At 35.9% G+C, this 22372-nt stretch overlaps 2 protein-coding genes across 2 annotated transcripts in view; both read right to left on the minus strand.

The window, feature by feature from the left end:
• LOC119632881 (kinesin-like protein CG14535) overlaps positions 1-11409 on the minus strand; it is a 60289-nt gene extending 48880 nt beyond the window's left edge. Inside the window, exon 1 of the mRNA XM_038026029.1 lies at positions 10996-11409. Coding sequence (XP_037881957.1) covers positions 10996-11354 — 359 coding nt within the window. The 5' untranslated portion in view covers positions 11355-11409. The remainder of the gene's footprint in view (positions 1-10995) is intronic.
• A 55-nt stretch (positions 11410-11464) lies between these two features.
• LOC119633608 (myb-like protein AA) overlaps positions 11465-22372 on the minus strand; it is a 64513-nt gene continuing 53605 nt past the window's right edge. Inside the window, exons 2-5 of the mRNA XM_038027227.1 lie at positions 18626-18891; positions 16418-16472; positions 11517-12962; positions 11465-11470 (exon numbers count right to left, since the gene is read on the minus strand). Of these exons, the coding sequence (XP_037883155.1) occupies positions 11465-11470; positions 11517-12962; positions 16418-16472; positions 18626-18729 (1611 nt within the window). The 5' untranslated portion in view covers positions 18730-18891. The remainder of the gene's footprint in view (positions 11471-11516; positions 12963-16417; positions 16473-18625; positions 18892-22372) is intronic.

The raw sequence follows: 22372 nt of genomic DNA on the forward strand, positions 1-22372 counted from the left end.
AGAGAGAGAGAGAGATAGAGAGAGACAGAGAAAGAATAAAAAATGGTTAATTTAATTATTAAAAGCATTCATGAGCATTCATTCAGTCCCCAACCAATATATATGTTTATGGCTTGCACTAGTGAGACAACATAAATTAGCGCCATTTAATAGAGCCCGACAATAATAAATCACTTTACATACGCAGACTTGTAATGCACTCTTGTGGGCTTACGCAGTGCTCGAACGCATATTTAAACAATTTCTTATGCCATTCTGTAGATGGCTGCACTTGAAGCGAATTTTACATTCATGCACTCGATGAGGGCAAAACATTAATATGTGAGCACAAAAGTCTGCTTAAATTGCATAAGGGTCCACATGTGCGTTTTCTATTGCTGATGATGTACCCTAGAGAGTGTTTTCTTAAATGATTTTTTTACTTATTTCATTTTTCTTTTATTCTTTTTTTTTTTTTTTTTTTAAGTCAATGTCAATGTTTCTAGTGCAATGCGAACAAAGTGGAAGAATCTTCAACATTTCCAAAAGGATTACTTTTAAGACCTTGCATTTTATACATATGTAAACTGCACACATATGTATACAGTAAAGAAGTCTTGCTCAACATATCAGTCTCTATATCCAACATCTAAGGCGGTTGTAAGTAAACATTAATGCGTCTGGATAGTTTGTTTAGATATCATTCTGCTCAAGGCGGATAAATAAATACTCGGACCGATTTACAAAAAATTGATATCAAAAAGAGAAAATCTCAATTTTAATCCTAGAGAAGTGTTTTTGCAGGAGTGGAAATACACGCGTAACCTCATAAAGAACACAAATTTAAATCAAGGCTTAAGAGAGTTTAAATCTTAAAAAAAATTATTAAATTTTAACTGTTATTATAGCGTGCTCTTCGTTTCCTCCAGGTAGGGGATTTTGTGCTATTATCATATCCAAAATATTGGAAAATTGCTTTCGCGATTATTTTTATTTATATGTTTTACCAGCCCCAACATTTTAAAGCTTATTATATGCGAGTTGAATTATATTTATATAACCTTTTGAACTCGTGTCTTTCTTTTACCTAACACTAAGTTTTTAATCAATAGTTTCAAGTAAGATAATGTTGATTCCATGTCGCTTCAATAGTAGATGTTATAGTAATGAGCAAAAAACCAATTTTTCATTTTCTTTCAAACGCAGAGGTGTTCTCAGTTTATGCGTCCTGCGTCGGAGAACTTCCACTGTTTTTGCCGAATTTTATTTCATTCTCACGGCCAGGAGAATGTTTACAACAGAGATTATGCAGACGGACCGACGGACGTACTTAAATCGCTTTAGAATTTAGTGCTGAGCAAAAATATATATATACTTTGTGGGGTCTCTGAAGCTTCCTGCCACCCATCCTTCGATGACGGGTGTAAAAGGATGTGCTTCCTGCCGTAATAAGCACTTCCATCTCTAATTATCGATATAAATCTGATCAGCCCGACTCTTTAACTATTTGGCTTTCTAACATTTTAAAAATTCAGGGGATTTTCAAGCGAACATCTGCGCCATTTAACGAGAAACTTTTTACGCCAGTTAAGGCAGGATGACACATAACTATTGTGGAACGTGGTAAGCAACATTGAAGTAAAGCAAATTTTTTCTGACCTTCAGCTAAAGCAAAGTACATACAGAAAAAAGCGAATGACAATAATTTCCGTGGGAACATTGAAAAATACGTCTCTCAGGTTTGAAATTTTGCCCAAATACGTGTCAGGTACCGGTAGGCTGTGGTTAAAGCCCACTGTAAATATCTGAAATTATTTTAAGAAAAACTGCTGTTATATCATAAAAAATTCCCCCAAGTTCTTATTCTTAATGCTCAAGTTGAATTTTGATTAAAAATCTAAAAAGATTTTTCAATGCGAAGTCTGTTGCGTAATTAGAAATGTTGAAGTAAGGGAAACATGCGAATAAAACATTTATTGTTGCAATTGCGTAAAAAGTTTTTAAAAGTCCTCATGCTCCGGCTTCTGCTTTCAATACCGCACAAAGCAGAGACCAAAACCACATTAACAAGAGACATTGAAACTCTAGCTGGCAGTAAAACTTTAAAACGCATATAAACTCTGAGTTTTGTATGCGAGCGAGTGGGAAAGGAGAGATTAAAGGATGATGGTGGCGGCGAAGGCTTATATTATGTTACGCCAGCAATAAAACTAAAACACTACGAAATTAAACTTTCAATTTTTATGGCATCCGGTATCCAGACACCGAACATGCATGCACTGGATAATTCGATAAACTTTGCACTTTCAAGATTTTCAAAAAACAAAAAAAACAAGAAAAACTAAAAAAATGTACATATAAAAGTGTGGATGCGTGGCTGGCTGTGTAGAATAGGAGGCTAAAAAAAAAAAAAAAAAGAAAAAGTTTAACTATTAACTAAATTATTGATAGCTAATAGCATATGTCGCTATGCAGACACAGCAAGCGGTACGAGTGGGGGAAATAATTGAAAACACTTTCGGAAATGTCAACGAAAGAGTCGCGTCCAAGTTGAACTTGAAGAGATTCTGGGGTAATATGATCTGAAAAACAAGTGTTTGAGGTTTTCTTTGCTTTTTTTTATTTTATTTTCTTTTCTTTGAATATTTGAAACACATACACACGAGTAGTTAATGACAAGCAATAAAACGTAAGAGCCATTGAGAGAGAGTCGGAGAGAGAGAGAGAGAGAGAGAGAGAGAGAGAGAGTGAGAGAGAGAATTAGTGGGAAGGAGGGAAAGGGAGACACGTGACTCAATGCACGTGTTGCACATTAGCATCATCTTTGCGGCTAATGACACTTAAAGCAGCACTCGGAAGGTAATTGATTTTAGGTAAAAGGATATTTTTCTTTTACATAATACATGATGATATACGAAGCATGTATGTAAACACTTATGAGCATCCATTAGAAATAATGAAAGATTTATTTTAAAAGGAAATGAATTCTTGATGTGATTTAAAACAAAAAAAAAAAAATAAATAATTTAAGATTTTTTCCTTTTTAAAATACTACAAAATTTTCAGATCGAATCACGTTCGTTCTAAAAACTTTTCTAAATAATGAGATGTCATTTAGTAAAGAGCAAAAGGTCTTTGATATATAGATAAATAGATAGATACATAGATAGAACAGAAAGGAAACTACAATATTTACTGAATGAATTACTTTAACAACAACTCTGAACAACAATGAATAATACAACAAATCAATGGCTTGGCTTGGCTTTGCTTTGCTTTGCTTCTTATCCATATCCATCGAAATAATAAGAAGAAAGAAGACACCACCACGTTTGTCCCCTCATTCGAAAACACAAACAAATTGTTCTAAAAGTAAATAAATAACTTTTCTCTCCTCTTCTTTCGTTTTCTATATGTCACGCAAAGATTTAAGAAATATTTTATACTAAGCAATATAACGCAGCATATAACAAACAAGACACAAGTTATGATGTTAAACATCTGTCCCATCATAAATTCCACATTTCTTATGCCAAAAGAAAACTCCCCTCAACAAGCAAAATACTTTTTAAATAAACAGCTCGTCATGTTATATTTCAAAACAGATTGCTTGCGATTACTTAAAGTGAAGTAAAGCAAAGTGAATGTGCATTTATAATTTTTATAGATTTTCTTTCTTTCTTTTCGTACAATTATTTTTATGAAATGCATTTACTTCTCTTCCCTCTGTTGCATTTTCCCTCAATTCTTCAATTTCGTTAGCCTTGAACATTGACAGAAAGCAAAACTATTCCAATTTATCAAGTAATCAAGCTTCTAGTTAAGAAGGTATTTGCCGTGCCATTGCAAGCCCTTACCTGCCATGCCATTGAAAGCCCTTTACCTCTATCCAGAATTTATATGTATTTCGTTTTTGCAAAAAAGAATCCACTTCTCAAGGCTTCTTCCTTCCGCGTCATTGATTTTTGTGTATATATGCGGCTTAGAGCGAATCTCCGAAATCCGCGATCTCAAAGCAATCCATTCTAATTTCAAAATATTTTGCTAAGTGTTAGCGTGACTGCGGGTTAATTGGGACTGTTGTTCTACTTCTTTTTTTTAAGAAAGAAATGTTTTAACAAATATTTTTATTGTCTCCTAGATGAAGACTATAACTCAAAAGTTTTCTATCCATTTTGGCTCTATTTGAAGGCGTGTCATACATCTATTCTTTCACTTTCCCTGAAGGCAGTCTTCGTTAATGCTTTTCAGAGCAGGTTTGTTAAGTGAGTTTTTTCCCTTTATACCGAAACAAGACAAATTTCACATTTTTATCCTACATGCGAAAGTCGGAGAGACAACAAACAGAGTACAAAGAACAGGGCGATGGACGACACAAAGACAATAAAAAGTCGCCAGGAAAACAGTACAAACTCGATAGAAATGTGACACCAAGTCGACAGAAGGACGAAAGAAAAACGACAAAAACAATATAGAAAAGTCGACAGAAAGACGACGCAAAGTTGACAGCAAGGCGATAAACAGTCAACAGCCGGATAAAGGCAGGTAAAGAGCAGGCGATGAGTAGTCGATAATCAGCCGATAGGCAGAAAGCAGCCACACAGTGAGTATAGAAGAATAATAAGAAATGAAGGGTAAACGGCGACGGTAAACTAACGACAGATAATCGATGAAAAGACGATAGATAAATATCGATGACGAAGATGATAGAAGACGAACGATGCTCTCAAGTTCTCTCTCCTTACTAACACTAAGTCGAAATTGGAAAGCTGCTCGCAGCTAATCAGATCTGATAGAAATAACTATGTCTTTCAACTAGTTCGCGGAATAATCTTCTAGAATGTCATGTCGATGTCCTGCAACAGTAGTGCGCAGCACTCTTTCGATACGTTGTGCTAAACGTGCGTGTGTGTAAAGTATTGTAGATACATGATACGACGGCGAGAAATGCTTCCATATAATTTTTTTTTTATTGTGGAATGCTTACATCTCTGCACTTACAGCACCGCCGTGTATTGTTGATAATAAATAAACTTCCACTTAAAGGTTTGTAGCAAAAAAAAAAAAATTGTAATAAAAGTAATAATAAGACAACAAAGCAACAAAGATAGGGGTATCAGAAGCAATATTACACCGAATGTATATAATTTTGGACGCACTAAAATAGTGGAACATGCTTTAAAAAATAATTTTTACTTAATTCTTGCACAGCGTAAGCGTCTACTAAGACTCGACCTTTTGATTGGCTATAGAAATTCCTTATAGTTTTTTTCTTAAATATTTTCCGAGTTTTTTGAAGAAAGGAAATTTCAAAAGTATTTCGAATAGCACGTTGCGATTAAAAAGAGATTTTATTGTCTTGCTTTGCTTGCCTGACACATATTGAGCATAATTTTTTTTTGATTCCATAGCCAAAGGACTGGGCACAACCTTGCATAGAACTTTTTAATAAATCTTTGGGTTTATATTTATTGTAAATTGTGTGCTATTCATGTGTCCACGGATATATGTATTTTCGTATTAAGCAAAAGTATCGCACGGCGAACTAAGTCAAATTGAGATAAATCACTTAAAAGTCGTAGACCGAACCTAACAACTTTGTCATTTGTTTGTCTAAAAACACTTGCAAAGTTATAATTCTTATATTCTTATCCTAATTGCGATTCTCTTTCGTCTCTTTCCGCTTATGAAAAAATTTGTAGCTTTGTTCTCGAGTGCTTAAATCAAGCATTGAATCGTTTTCTGAATAGAAGAAAGGAGAAGCAGCCAAAAATGAAATAATGAACCAATTGCGATGAGTTATCGAAACTTTGTTTATTGATGAAAGGACATAGAAACCCATAAAACAAAACAGCAAAAAAAGGAAAAAAAAAAAACGGTAAACAAAACAAGTTTTGAATTTTAACAATTTCATCTTCTTCGGTTATAATCATCATCCGCATTGTCAATGCATGTCCGTCAATAGGAGGCAAACGTAAGTTAACGTCGGCTCTTAGGGATGAAGTTGATGTTTCCAATTTTCTTTTTTTCGGACATCATCGAACGACGAAAAAACACAAAAACATTGAAATTTGTTGTTTTATTGAATAGAGCGACAATCAAATGTCACAACCGATTGAGTTATAACGATTCGGATGCTTTTGTGGCGTAAGAATGTTTCATTTTCATCAAAAACAGAGAGCAAAAAAAAAATTAACAAACTAACCCGAGAACATGTGAATGACAAATAGGCCGTGAAGGCGAAATGTTTATATAAAGCAATTTCTTCCAAATAGACTTTGGCTTCACTGTTCTGCATATTTAAACAGAAAGTGCACTAATTCGGTTTAAAACATGCAGAAATCCCAGGGATTCCAAATATTTTTAATTAGCGTGAGGCTTCGAATTGGTTCAACTACGTCTATCTGTGTGTGTATGCATGTATAGTTTCCTCTTCGTTTAATTAAAGTCGCCTGTCCTCGGAACTATCGCCTTGTGCTGTCAGACAACGACCGAAACGATCTAGTTGTGGAATCGAAGCAAGAATCACTCAATCCCAGTATATTTCACGTAAAACTCTCCGTTCTATCAAAACCTGCGTGAAAAGCGATCTCGACTGATCTCGAATCTCGAACGAATATTGAACGTCTGTGTAGGTTCCACTGTCTAGTTGCTAATTATTTGAATCTATTGTCCCTCAATGGACTCAAGACATATCAATTTCTTGTGAGAGTGCTGTGAGTTAAAGCACAGCAGAGACTACGCGAATTCGAGTCCTCACCGAGTATCAATAAACATTTCATCTTAGGGCCATGTGCTCACGGCAATGCGTGTACCTGTACCTTGTCTGAAATAGAAACCAACTAATTTTGCGTATCGACGGTTGATGATATTCGAAATGAGAAACAGATTCCAGGGGCTGCAAAACATCAGACATATGATTCGTAAAAGTGTCGAACAAAAACTGCTAATCGACGTGCATCGCGTGTAGGGAACACCTTCTGAATGTTAGCTCGTTTGGGAAAAAAAGCAGAAATAGTTTGAAGTAAATTTTGCTCTCTTTCTCTTACTTCTTCATAGCGGGAACACTGTTGCTATCTATTTCGGATGAACCTATTATTTTATGAATCTAAGTGGATAGATAGAAATCCAGTGTTGTCGATGCTTTATTGACTCATAAAAACCAAATAAAAAGAGAATTCATTTCGTTTATAATTTTGCTGGCACCACGTGTCAATGCATTGCAACGCTAGTTAGCATCACAACAAATTTTTCTATTCGTAAATCATTTTGTCAGCAAAGAATTTTTCACGTTCATGCTACGTTGACAGAGTGTGACGAGGATGGCTACGCTTTACGTTTTGAAAGTCAAATGAAAATCTTCTTTTTTTTAATTAATATTTTTGACAGATTAGAAAAATTCGAGTTGAGTCGTTAGCAGGTCCTAGCAAGACGAGATAGCTGCCTGAACTTGCTGCCAGCATTCGTTGCGCCTCCTCCTTCGCACCTACAAACTATAGGCAATAAATCCAAAAGTCTTGCTACTCTTTGATAGACCACCACTTTACAGTGTGAGATTATTCCAAAAAGAAAAGAAGTAAATTACGAGCACCACATTGACACTGAACTTTTCATAGGAGTGCGTAGCTATGCGCACATGCATGTATGCAAGTCTGGAAAGTACTTGGATACCAACTACAGAAATTGCTTTGCATTTATTGTTGGGTGTTGCTGCTCAAGTTTAATGAAGCGCAGTACCGTTTTTAGCACAACACTCATAAAATCCTATTCAAGTGTCTTAAGAAAATTGTCGAATGGACTTTGTACACAAACAACAAACGAGTAAATCCTATGCTTTGCTTCTTTCTATTCCACTATAAAGTACTTAAGCGTTTCACTAAAGGAGAAGGAGCCCCAGTTGATGATGAGTTCTTCCTAAATGACACTTGTGTGCTAACAAACGATGTACAGCAAGCAAAAATTTACATCACAACTCACTGGCTGACTGACTAACTCTAGCCGTTCTTAGAGCAACTTTGCTCCATAAAGTAATGTCAAATAATTACTGATAAAAAGTACTTGAAATATTTTTGAAACATTCTTCAATTTGCCGAATTTCACTGTACTTTTGTTTTTGTTTTTGTTTTTGTTTTTTTTTTGCATTTCACAACAACGTTTGCGAACAACCAGTTTCCATTAACTAAATCATTCAGATTAGGGCAAATGAATGTGCAGCGTTGCCCTCTCACTGCTAACCTTTTCTCATTTTTTATATTTTACCTGAAAGTTGATAAATTACTTAATCCACTTAGAGTCCTTTACAAACGTTTTTAAACGTAATATGTATGTTAGTACTCATTTGTACCCTAGTGTACCCTGAGTTTCCTAATTCAAAAGTAGAAAAACGAAAACAAAAAAAATGAAGTGATGTGCTCCCTGTTTTTCTGTCAGTATTCCCTACACAAAAATCACTTCCAAACACATTTTTCACATCGAAGGTATAATTTTGTTCAGCAACGCAGTACAAACTAAAGCGTAAACAAGAAAAAGGGCATGAAGCTACACATTAACAAAATGTCGCATTTCTTTTACAAATGATGTAAAGGCATTACATAAATACAACAACAACAACAAGTTGTAGCATTAAATCAAGGCAGTACAAGACATTTTGAAATCGAAATGAAAAATCAATTTTTTTCCCTAAAACTTGTTCTACTTTTCAACAGAGACTCTCGTTTACATCCCCAAGCAAATATCAAGCATTTGGATTTTGAGGACGAATTAAATAACAAAACCCAAGAAGAGTTTTTGTTACTCATAACTTTACATTATGCTCAATAGATTTCTATCTGGAAAAATTCTTGCATATATAAAAAAGTTATTTCGCATCTGTTAAGCAACATTGAAAACACTCATGATGATGATGATGAGAAAATTTTGGGTAAAACAGTTCAATTATATAATAATTTTCACGCACTGATATCTGAAAATACATCTCATTTAACTTCATATAGTGTGCGCGTGTGTGCATGTGTGCATGTGAGTGGTTGTGACCACTTTGGATCGATACTCATAAGAACAGTGCAGCCTAGAATCGTCCATCCTTCTGTCTTTGCACACGTTCTTGTTCCCTGTTGCATCGGATGTTGGGCTACATGCGCCTAACTGAACTGTAAACTGCTACAACAGATTTAAGAGACGAAGCAATGGCAAAATCGATTCTATTAGTGATATGTCAAGAGCAGGGAGTGTATTAAATACGAATGGACGCTAGGAATTTCTAAAAATCTCAGCCACATGCTGTTCTGCCCTTCATCACGCGGTTTTGATTGAAGCGAAACCTTGACACGGAGGGTCCCCATCATTCTTTAACTATAACCGAAAACTATGTACATGGCTGTGTGCATTGATAACAGTACGCTTACGAACTTGAACCGCATGTTGTTCTTCCCTTTATGACAATCTTTCCTCAACAGCTAGTCTGATATACAATATCGGTCCTAATGCTGGTTTCATGCCTTAAGTTGCGTTCACGAATCAACGCAAGTACTTGCGTTGAAGCAGCGATCGCGTAATTGAATATTCAGGCAAAGGGAGTGCATCTTATTCCAAGCTGACTACTATTGACATGTCGTTTGAGCTGACAAATGACGAGATGTTCTTCCTGGGCTTTCTCCTGCTTTTTGCCATTAAAACGGGAATTTTCTACTCGGAATTAAGTTAGCGACCAACTTCGAACAAGGGCATAAAAAAATATTTAAAAATCTGGGAGTAACAAGAATAGTATTTTAGCCACGTGGTCTATTGTTAAATTGTTCTGGAAGAGGGATTAAGAGAAATTGCATTAGAAAAGGATAACAACGCGAGACTCGGGTTACAAAATCCCGCACGAAACATTGCACACAAATAAATCGTCGATTAGACAAGAATCCATCAATGAGGACATGTCAAGTGTCGTTGTGACTTGAAGGTAGAAGATCAGTTCCATTGCGAAGTCAGTCTCTAATAGCGTCTTATGAATCATCCCCCGGAACAACTGGATTTTCTTCGTGAGCAAACGTGCGCCTAAATAGTCCTGCACATCGCCCTCGCTATTGCTTATGATAACGAAGTACTGAAAAGTATTTTACATACTACTGAGCACAAAAGACACGACAAAAAGTTGTTTAGCAATTTATCTTATTTCAAATTATCATTGACTTGATTTCCACAATTATAAGTCGCTTCTTCTTTTTACTTTTTTTTTTAATGTGAATTTGTTGCTCAATAAACTTAATCTCCTCTTAGCGATAGGTTTATAGATTGAGTAAGCAACTATGTGTAGATATTTCGTTGAATAACGTATACAAGGAGATTGATGAAAAGAGATGAAAGGAAAATTTCTAATCTGAGATCAGACTAACAAAACATACAGGAAAAGATGTTTGTTAACTTTGAAGCCTCGATAAAGGAAAATGGCTCGGATGTATTGAAGAGAGTCTTGCGTTTAATCTTCTTCATTAATAACTGGTGATAGCAAAAACTTGACTTGACTCGCTAACAATGCACGGACGATAGCACTGATACTAACCCATTTTAAATGAAACAAAAGCCGTTCGGGGAAAAAATGATTGTTGCCTTTGTAGAATTTGAAGAACTAATCCCGGCGAACAAAGCACTAAAACAAAGTGACGCCAATTTAAAAAACTAAGGGAGAAACACGCTGGGGAGATAGAGAAAACAATTACAAAACAAAAAAAAAAAAAAAAAAAAAAGCAAAGAAAAACAACAACAAAAAAAAAAAACGAAAACGAAATAAACAACAGTAAACCATAACATGCAACGCTGCAATGCACACTTAATTAAAACACCAGCCGCCACATAGACCGGCTGAAAACTTAGTTAAATAGAGGAAAGTTATATCTAAGGGAGTGGGTGATGAGTGGATTTACGTAGATTGCTGCAAAAAATCTAATTAAATGAGCAAACGTCTCAACCCTATGACGACGCATGTGAAGCTTAGGTTTCTTTTTGTTGCTATTGTAATTTATTACTCACCTAGCATAATAGGCGGCAGCAGCCATGGCCTGAGCGGTTTCGAGACTCACTTCAATTTTACCGTGACGATACGGCAGTTTCGCCGTACCATCTTCTTCCAGCACGAGAACATCCTGAAATTCACCAGCTTCCTCTTCGAGAACAATGGGCAAAGCTGACGGCCGCTGATAACGGACATTACTAGTATTGTTAGCTCCGTTGGCAACAGCAGTGCTACCAGCAACGCTGCCACTCACTGTATTGGTATTGTGCAATAGACCGGCTTGCTGTAAAGTGTGTTCAACGGAAAATTGCTGACAACAGTCTTCATTTCCATCCATCATCATCATCGTCGTCATCATCGTCGTCGTCGTCGTCATATCGTTGATGAAAGAATTTGTGCTGTTTGTGTTATTGATATTGGTATTGGTATTGGTGTTGGTGTTGATGTTGGTGTTGCTGTTGATGTTGATGTTGCTGTTGCTGTTATTTAATACTTCATTTGATATTGGGGCGAATTTTATTTCACCGTTAGCTCCTACAGGATGTTCACGTTGCGATGGTTTCTGTTGCATCATATTTGGATTTTTTAAGAGCTTCTCATGTACTTCACTTTGTAATGTGTTGCTTTTTGCCTGTTGTTGCTGCTGCTGTTGCTGTTGTTGTTGCTGTTGTTTTTGTTCTTTTAACTGCTGATAAATGTAGGATTTTTGTTCACCATCAGCTTTAGTACGCTGCTGAAGATTATATTGTTTCGTCGATGCTTGAGTATTGGAATTGTTAGTCGACATAACTAAAGCTGGCGGTGCTGTGTATGCCGGTGGTTGTGAGGCGAACATTTTGCTGTAGCCTTTCTTCTCAGCTTCCTTTTCCGTCGACGATTTTCTATGCGTCTTATGAGACCGACTTTGATTGCTACTGGCTTGTATAATTTTCTTCTTAACTAAACGTGACGGTGGCAAAGGGGGTGGTAACGTGTTGTTAATAGCTTGTAAACGATCGGGGGGCGGTGGTGATATAGGCGACCTCTCCTTAATGGTCTCGTAAACGTGATTTAACGGAGCAGGTGGCGGTGGTTCGTTAAGAAAATGATTTTTGGAATCCATCGGTTCTGTGTACGGCTCCGAAAATTGAAAATAGTGCGGGTAACCGGCGCCAATAGGTTGATGGGTCAATGGCAGCAGTGGTGGTGGAGCAGGCAATTTTAAGAAATGTGTTGGTTTATGGTGCTTTTGTTGCCACATTGGATGTGAAGGTTTTGCAACTTGCTTCCCCTGGTGATGGATTTGTTGTCCTTGGGTCAAACGTTGTTTGTCTTCGATTGCCATAAACGTTGTTTGGTTTAATGAGTTCCTTTCGTAAATGTCATTTAGACAAGTTGTCGCACTTCTAGAAATTTGATTAACGGTTGTTAAAGCTGTTCGCTGCGGCTGCTGCAGCTGCTGTTCTTGCTCTTGCTGTTGTTGTTGCTGTTGACGCTGCTGCTGTTGCATTTGTTGTGGCATATTTACCTGTTGTGTTGGTATGCGACTAATTTTTGGCTCCGAATTTAAAGATTTCGATACTAAAAGAACGCCATCAGCATTGCGGCTGCCGCAATGCCCGCTCGCATTGTGCACTACGTTAGCCTGCATTAAATTTCCATTTAAGTAGGTTGAGTGCATTTGATTCTGCTTTTGTTGTTGCCTCTCATAGACAAAGCTTTTGCCTTTAACTGTTTTCTGTGGTAATGCAACATTTTCAATTTCATATGTTTGTTGTTGTTGCTGCTGCTGCTGCTGTTGTTGATTGCGTTGGTATTGCGTTCTCCTTTGCTGCTGATACTGTTGGTAAGTTGGTCTTTGCATTTGCATTGTTGTCGTCGTTTTCGTTGTTGCCGTTGTTGTCGTCATTGCGGCTGTCGACCCTTGCAGCAGCTGTGTATTTGTTGTTGGATCATCATTCGTACGTTTTAAACCCACATGTCTGTTGGTTCGATGTACGGATGCCTGCAACGGAAACATTCGAAATATTTTGTTAATTACAAATTGTTTGTCGATTATCATTCTCTTGCAAGTTTTGAGGTTTTTTTTGCAAGTGCATGTATCGCAAATTGCAACGCTTAGTGCGGGTGTGTGTTTCTGTGTATGTGCATATGTGTATCTGTACGCGTGGTATGCATGCGTATCGTCGTCCTATTGTAAGTTGAAAACAAATGTTCTTATGAATGTTCGTAGAACGTTCGCTTTTTGGAGAAAATTTAATAGATCCTTAAAGTCGAATGCTTTATGGGCGAAATGCTGCTCTTTCATGTCGCTCCTCATTTTACGTTAATTTCAGTAACATTGTTTGTGTGTGAATATATGCTTCTTATTATACAATTTTATGTCAAATTTCTTTCTCTCATTAAGGCGAAGAACTTGTCTCGTCTTTTAATTACTTCACGTCATTTTGATGATCTTATGTACTCTTTACAGATTTTATGTTCATTTCATTCACATAGCTCTTCTATCCTTTAAAAACTTTCCTGCCCAAAATCTAAAAATATATATTATATTTAACATCATCTTGTATATCGTGCTCATCAGATGTCATGTTATACATAGTTGCTGTTGTTTTCAGTTTTCTTCTCATTTTCTTTTCTTTTCTTTTCTTTTCTTACATTTTATGATTGACATTGAGATGATTTATATACGCCAAGCAATTATATTCCATGATCGGTATGTGAATAGCTATTCATATCAAATTTTATGATGTTTCTCCGTCTTTCGGCCTAAGTAAACGAGCACGAGTCAGTCGCAACGGAACTTACACTTGTCATAAAATTAAAATATGCTATCATTAAGAAACTTTCAAAAAGGGAAAACAACTATGAATTTATGTTCAGCTTACATGATATCATTAGATACCCTACCTCTCTGGTTTTTACATTTTTTTCTTCTTCTTGAACAATTATTTTATGCAAATTATTGGTCATCTCTGCCTTCACATTTTTCGCGTCTTCTGCAAATTTATGAATTCTCCTCGAGAAAAATTGCCCTTCAACACAACCAGCTTTGTAAAGACCTTCAAAGACCCCTAAAGCAATTTTTGACGTCTTGGCGAAGATTTAAATTAAGCTAAAGAAGTCGAGACATTACATTAGTAGCAACCCATCAGATCTTGTTCTTTACACTCATACTAGTAGACTAAACATTCAAGCCAAGTTTGTTGGCCCGCATTTGCCTCAAGTCTTATGAAAATATATTAAAATATTCTGCGTTTTTCAAGCTACAGGGTATAGGGTATGGGTTTACAAAGAGATTCTATGATATTAAAGGCCAGCATTTAACCAGCTTAGACCTTCGTATTGGGGCATTCGTGATCATAAATGAAAACAGGTGCAACCTAGCATACAGACTCTAAAAAATGCCCTTGTACAGCGTAGTGGATTTGGTCGTCTTCCTTATGACAAAAAAATACACACTAAATATTCCGCAAATTACATGCACCTTTAATTAGTAATATGCTGAATCGCTTTAAGGTTGTCCGTCTCTACGTCCTAAAATACGATAATTTATAAATTAGACAAATGCTGATACAAAACTCGCTATAAATATTTGCACACTAAACTTTCACAAAAAAAAAAACCGGTAGCTTTATGCAAATGTCAACTTTACGTTAGTCTACTGACACACACACACACACACACACACACACACACACATGTAATAATGTGTTTTCTCTACTTGCTTTCTACTTTGTTGTCAAAGACTCATCTTAAGATGTGCATAAGTATATGTTTGATGAGGGATATATTTATTTATCAAAACGCTCGCAACGTCTAGAGGAAAGCTTCAGAAACCCTACGAAGCTTATATATGCTAAGTTAGCATCAAATTCTTAACCGGTCTAAGCATGTCTGTCTGTCCGCCTGAATGTCTATCCATCTGTCGATCTGTGCAATGTCTGTTATAAAGGTTCTCGTGGCTGCAAACATGAAGCAATCGAGATCAAATTTGGCCGAAACGTTGAATGTTCTTGCACCCAGATTGATATTGAAAAAGGGGCAAATCGGTCCAAAGAGAGGACTGCAATGCCACGCAAAGTGAAGACATCTCTGTTTTTCAAAAAGGAATAAAAAATTAGTTTTTTGGTTATTACTCGTAATCTTTTGGCGATGCTGTAGTACCTCCACGAAGTTGGAAAAAATCGACTATGCGTACTCTATTCTATAGTGTGTGAAAATATCAGTTTTTTTTCCATAAGCCCGTCTGCGCAATCGCGTTGTATTTGTGGCAAATATTCTCCAGTTTCCAAGAAACACGCCTACAACGTACGTACGTCTATGTAACAACAAGTGTGAACATATCCGCTTTCCATATTTTCTGCTTGATGCTCATAAAACACAACACATACACTATAAAAATTCCTACATTTATTCTGAAAATAGGAATAAATCAACCACGCCCACTCCCCGTTATAGAGTACGAAAGTTTAGTTTTTTTTTTCTTATTTTTACCATCACGGTGGTGGGTATAAAAGATTCGGTCACGATCGAATATAATTTTCTTGTTCGCCATTGTTATTATTATTATTACAATTATTTAGGGCAAAAAAATAAATTGTTTGAATGAAAGTAGGGTGAGCACAGTAGGATGAGGTTCGGTTTTGCGCAGTAAATAAAAATACATAACAAAATTTGGTTATCCTTGAAGTATATATGAAGGGAGGGTTAATTCGAGGATGAGTTGTTATTGAACCCTTCTTCTGATCGACTTAGATTGGACTTGGATTGAGTGCTATGTTAAATTGGATCACGCTTTTCGAAAGCGTAAGCGTGTCTTTCCACTGGATTAGCGTCTGGATAAAACAGATTTTCTCTTAGCAAGTTTTGCTCGGTAATTTCATTGGCTTGGAAACAAGTCTTAGTAAAATGTAGATGTATGCCGTAGCCTCTTTTGTAAACTGCGACCTTTTTTCCCACTTTAGAGCTGAAAGAGCAGACATAGGTTACCTTGAAGACGTTGCAAAGAATGTAACAAATGCCATATGACGCTCAACTTTTTCAGTTGCCACTTCAGATCTAAAGAATCAAACTCTAACGTGTTGATGTAATAGGAATTTTTTTCCCCTCAGGCTGGAAACACAATAAGGCTCCTTTTTTTCAAGCCTCGGAACATATGGAAAGCAACGTAAAAGAAACCATTGCATGGCCCAATTCTGTTGGGAAAATGCAATCATAATACGATAGGCATGCGACGTTACCAATAAATCAGTTATATATGCTGGCGTCAATATAAGGTCTTTTGAAATGCATTACCGAGTTCCTCGGCTCGAATGGTGAAAGTAATAAACGCGTTCGGCCGTATGGATGAAAAGGTCAAGTGTTTGTATCAAATTTTTCATCTTCGCATTGTGATGGGATGTTTATTGATGAATTTCAAAGAAAGTTTTGGAGTTTTTAATGGTTTTAGAAACTTACGAAAAGCGGTTGTACAGCGGTTCTCGAAGATTGCGAAGAGTCGCCGTCACTGCATCTAAGAAAAATGAAAGAAAAGAAAAAAAGATTAAGAAAAGTTCTTCACCAACCGCGCTTCTGTAAATATCTATATGTATGAGTAACTAACTACTTAACCTCTTTTATCTATTATTTTTTGCTTACTAGACAGTGACGTTTTAAGTTGAATGCTTTGGGAGCAATCAGTGGACACACACACGGAAATTTTTTCCTCCTCGGCCTGCTGACTGCTTTCAAGGCGTTCGATTTAGAGATTCAAAGCAAGAAATGCAAAGTGCTTACACATTAAGCCATGTACGAGTTCTTCAGTGATGAACACTGTACATGTATATGAACCCTGTATAACTACTAAGCAGATTCCCTGCTGAGACTGTAGTTATGGATAAGCGAAAATTTCTGTGAGATGATCAAGAAAAATTTCACAGTTGAAGTTTATCTACTTGGTGTAAAGCATTAGATTTCGTTTTATTCATAAGTGCGTTGAAAAAGTCGAAGGAAAATTCAAGTACCCCTTATGTTTTGTATAATGATAGAAAATACAAAAGTGTGCTCTTTCCAGCCGTTTGCAGTTATAAATTATTTGATTTTAAAAAAATATTTATTCTTTGTCTAAGAAAACCTAACATTAGGTTGAACAGGGCGACCACATATTTCTTCAAAGTCTTATTTCAAAGTGGCATTTTTGCTTACTAGCAAAGACACAACCCGCAACAAGAAATACACTATTGTGAACTTATACGTTGTTTGTTATTTCGAAGGCGGAATGAAACCCAGGACAGCAACCTTCTCCTAAAAAATAAATGTTTTTTAAAAATGCGTAGTAAGAATTCTGCGAGACAAGAACCGTTCACAGTTGTTTACCGCAGGGTGGCACTTTCGATTGTTTAAATAATTCACAAGGTGTCGTAAGAACGTCAACAAGAGTATAGGAAAAAAAAAATATCTTAACACGACACCAACGTAAATTAAAAATGACTACAAGAGTATCCGCAACAAAAATTTATTAAAAACGATACCTTTGATCATAATTTATGCAAGTACGGTTTGTAGTCATTTGTAGATGGTATTAGTGTGGTTAGTAATCATTTGTATTGAATTTATTCATATTAAATATGTTCCTACACCTTTTTCAATGAATCTAAACAACTCAGAAAAATTCTCCCCCGCAACATTTTTTTTTGTTTACGTTTCTATGGCACGTGTTTCATCTTGCTGTATGGAATATTTTACTAAAAACTCGGATTGATATGTGAATGGATGCATATTTATTTATTTATTTTATTAAGGAAATTTAAAAAAAATATAATTTAGCAACTTTTCTTAAAAAACGATAATTCAAAAAGCTATGCAGGAAAGACGAAAAATAGTTCCTTAATATTGATTCGAACTCAATTCAAATTTGCTCAAAATTTGGTAGAAAGTGGAAAGTGGAGGCCAGCCATCTTCGCCTCTGGTTAGTTACGATCCCTATTGCGAACATGCAGTGTATACTTTTGGTCATACGCTAATGTTCCTAAACAGCTTGAGTGGAGAATGTCATAATTGATATCTTGGTTTAGATACTAAAATTAATTTGCGATCATTTCAAGTGACCTATCATCCTCATATTCACTGCCGTTCTGTAACTTTAGATGGCCATGTAGTTGATCCTGATGGAACTTTATCAACGCGTTTCAAAACCTAAAGGTAGTAAGCAAAAATGATGTGAAATTAATCGCCTAAACCACGATATCAAAGAACCTATTGAACGGGATGAACTTAGTCCATGTTTCGCTTTCAAATCGTTCGGAATTAGTTTTTTGAAATTTAATTTAGTGTAGGGAACATTTTGTAGATTGCAATAATAATATGTTCCAGTCTCGACTAACAACTCGCAGTGGTCGTAGATTCAAATATCAACTTCGGTAGAGTTTTTAGTAAAGCCAGCCGACAGCCTTTCGATGCTTGCCTGTGCTTTTTTTCTCTAGCTAAATTAATAAAAATAATAGCCTGCAATAGAGGTAACCGGTAAAAGATTTAACTCAACTCTTTTCACCACATATCGAAAGTCGCAAATAACGTCGGGCTGAGCCGATGTTATTTGCGCAATGAACTCATTTAGTGTAATAATAACTTTCTCTAACATGTATCCCTGCAAAATTTTATTCGAATTTATGAGAAAAGTATTTTTACCTGTTGTTGTCCTCGTTTAAGTCCAAACGTTGCTGCTGTAGGAGTTTGGTAACCACGTTCGAAGATCTATGGTTACGTCGACTCGACTTGGAACGTTTTAACATGATGTCCCGGATAAGCTCTTTAATGTGATAATCAATGATTTTTAATTTACATCCGCATAAACAATTTTATTATTATTTGGCTCCGTATTATAGCAACAAAAGCTATTTTATTGAAGTAATCGTAGGACGGTGTCGTGAAAATTCTTTGCAATTGTAAATTAGCTGAAACGAAAAATTTGCAAAAAAATCACATTAAATGCACAACAAAATTTAATTATGCAAAAAAAAAAAAATAATAATTTGACATAACATAACCTAATATAAAGGAATAAAAAAACAAGTACGCTATGGGATTCAAAATCATTCCGTGTCATGGGCTCATACTTGTTGTGTTCGGCTGAAAAATATTAGCCAAAATTGCCTGACATCATCTTCCCTGGCAGGTTGGATTACGACAGAACGGTATGGTAAGGTAATGTAAATGGAAACTAGCCGAAGTTAGTTTAACTGAACTTGGAGAAAGTTGACAAAACTTTAGACAAGGACGACTTGCTTTTGTTTGCACAGCGTGAGACATCTTGTGAAAGACACTCATACACACACCTAAGTGCGCAGAGTGCTATACGAATTCCTAATAAAGCTAATTTCTTCAATGTACCGGGCAAGGCGGTATAAATAAACAAAAGCTCTTCACAATTCTAATGACAGAACCTAACGAACAGTGAGTGCACGATTAACAATGGAAAGAATTAACAGATGCTATCGATCAACGCAAGTTGATATCATTTCGAAACCTTTGCATCGTCGCTGCTGTTTGAGATCAAAACGGACACCGTATACCGAAACTGATCTGTTTCCTTTGTCGTTTACCATAAAATCGCTTAGGGCGTGACACATATATACGTATAAACATATACATAGACTATAGACAATCTAAGAAACCGCCGTGTTGGAGTGGCACAAGGGCTTCATAATGCAAAAAAGAATTCCATTGCGAGGAAAACAATATCCGTTCCGTTTGAAATTTTTTTTACACAATCCTTATACATGCAGGATAGAAAGAAAGGATACACGTAGTTCTTTTTGAGAATCTCTTATATGCGTGACTGAAAAGCTTTGCTTCACGCGCTCACTCATACCTCATTCGCATACGAATTCCTTTTATTCCTATTAAGTACTCATTACACGTAATCGTGCAACGAAGCCAGAACCACTGTTAGGGGGAATTTTTGAAGTAAAAAGAAAATAAATAGGGCGACAGCCCTATATCGCAGACTTCTGACAGTAAGCAGTAACAGGAAATTTATTAAAAAAGGTTATAGTTTGTCAAAATTTTACAATTTATTAAAAAAAAAAAATGGAATGTCAATTAATTTTTTCGAATCCTTCTCAACTTTTCGACAAATTTCTGGTATCTTTAGTCACATTTTGCTCACTAAAATGCATGATGGAACACTTGGGTCGAATTGGTAAAACTAACAAAAATGCAAAACTCGTCTCCGACGAACGGTCAAAGCGGTAAGCTAACGCAAGCCACGGGGATTCATATGAATTAATTTTATTATCTTTCAGGTCAAATATAATTAAGCAACAAAAAGTAGACCGTAATGGAGTTATGATGGCGTCGAATATGTTGCTACAAATGTACGTTAATTAAAATTGAGTTTCACTTCAATTGAAGTGGTAACCAAGTGGAGTAACCAATAAAGTCATGGAAGAATATTACATTGAATAATGGATATATAAAATGTTAAGCGATTTCGCATTTCTCTGGATTTCTCTTCCGGTTCTACACAGGCGCTATTTTCCTCGCTTGGTTCTCTCCCTCTTTAACTCTCTTTTCTTTCCACAACTTGTTTCTCGCCCTCTCTCTCAGGCTTAATCTTTTTTGCGAAATTTTTTCTGCTTGTCTTCCTTTTCTCCTTTCTCCCTTTCCCTCTTTCTTCGTTTCGTTAATTTCCTTATTCTCTTCTTTCTGAAGTACATTCGATCAACTGGGTTCACACATTTCCTAGGTCTGGCTAAGTAACTGCGTAACAATGCAAAATATCTTCTGACAGACTTGGCCACGCTTAGCAAAGATTTCTTATTTTAACAGCATTTGTTGTGCTTGTTGTGTTGAAGATCCCTCATCAGGTGAATATTACTTTCTCACTCTTTTTTTGTTTTTAAGCAATAAAGTATCGGAAATCCGTGAGGAAAGTAATAGCTCCCATCGGCAGATATTTACGGTTTCTTAATAGTCTATTAAGAATAATTTTCATTGGATAAAGTCGGAAGAACGAAAGTTTTAAGTAATTGTCCAGCGTTCCTAACGTTCAAAGATTTACTTGAAGAGGACATTTTGAATGGCAACGTTTCGGATGCCCTTCGAAGTCCTACTAAACATGTTTTATATACAATCCCATCACAATTACGGTTCGCTTAAATATTTATTTGTTATCGTTTCCCATATGTTTTATTGGAATTCGTTTGCAATCGGAAGACACGAAGGAAGCGTTGAACAGAACGTGTCTTTCTCGCCGCCTTTAAGGCAAAGCACAAGGTATCTATATTAGGTAACAAAATGGTTAGTAGGACATGTTCGAAATAACGAAATTTGACACAGATGAGCGGACTATCTTTGGAATGCCGTTATTTCTCTGAGTTGATCTCTTAGCTTTGTTCTAAGGCATTTCGAATTTCCGTCCCTGGCTGCAGCCTTGTTGCATTCCTTTTAATACCTTTCGCCGGAAGTGCAGTTCAGTAGTACACGCTTTGCGTGTGCCTTCCCCTGTAAACGCACATATTCACTCATTTCGTTACATCAAAATTACTTTAGTATCATAGCTGATGGCGGGCACGATTACAGAAATATGTCAAAAGCCATTCATTTCAAAGCTAAATGCTATATACCTTACTATGTAGATGCGTGTGCAGAAAATCCAGATAAAATGAGAAGCCAAAGGAAACTCTTTATTAAAGAATTCAGTAAATCCTTTAGTTATACTTTGTTTTTATTCTCTTCTTTTTTTTTTTTAACAAAAAATGCGAAGCAATCATCACTAAGAGCCATAATGTAAAGCAACTGTAGGGAGTTTATACGCAATTGTATAAATTTAACCGAAAAGAGATAAAAATCTTACATTTTGTTGTTTTTTTATACAAATCTGGCTTTCATTTCACAAACCAACCAACTACTGGGTACCGAGTTGCTGAGCTGCTAATACTCTATTTACTGCCGTTTAAAAAGCAATTTTTATAAAATTGTTGGTGTTTTTTTTTTTTTTTTGTTTTGTAAGAAGATTTACATATCGTCGATGACTTTGTATCAAAACGGGGTATCTAGCGAGGCTTTTCTATTGTTTTTAATTAAATGGCGGCTTTTAAAATTCATGATAAATTTATTTTAAAATATTATATGGGTTTTGTGGTCTTTTTTATGGCCAGAGGTAAGTCGGCGATATTCAATTAATGTGCAAAACTTGCTTTTGTTGTTTTTTTCTTTTTTTAATTTTTTCATAATTTCGTCTGGCCGTTGTGGGGTATTTTTATGTGATAAAATGATTAATAGCCAATAATTTTATGGTTTACAATAAATTCAAAAAGCATTAATATGTACATTGAACGAGTACGTGAGCAACATATTTTTAAAGTAAAAAAAAAAAAATTTGTTTTTTTTTATTTCTACATTCATCAACTGAAGTACATTAGGTTTGCCTCT

This window comes from Glossina fuscipes, unplaced genomic scaffold (assembly GCF_014805625.2).
Source record: "Glossina fuscipes isolate IAEA_lab_2018 unplaced genomic scaffold, Yale_Gfus_2 2, whole genome shotgun sequence".
Lineage (NCBI taxonomy): Eukaryota > Metazoa > Arthropoda > Insecta > Diptera > Glossinidae > Glossina > Glossina fuscipes.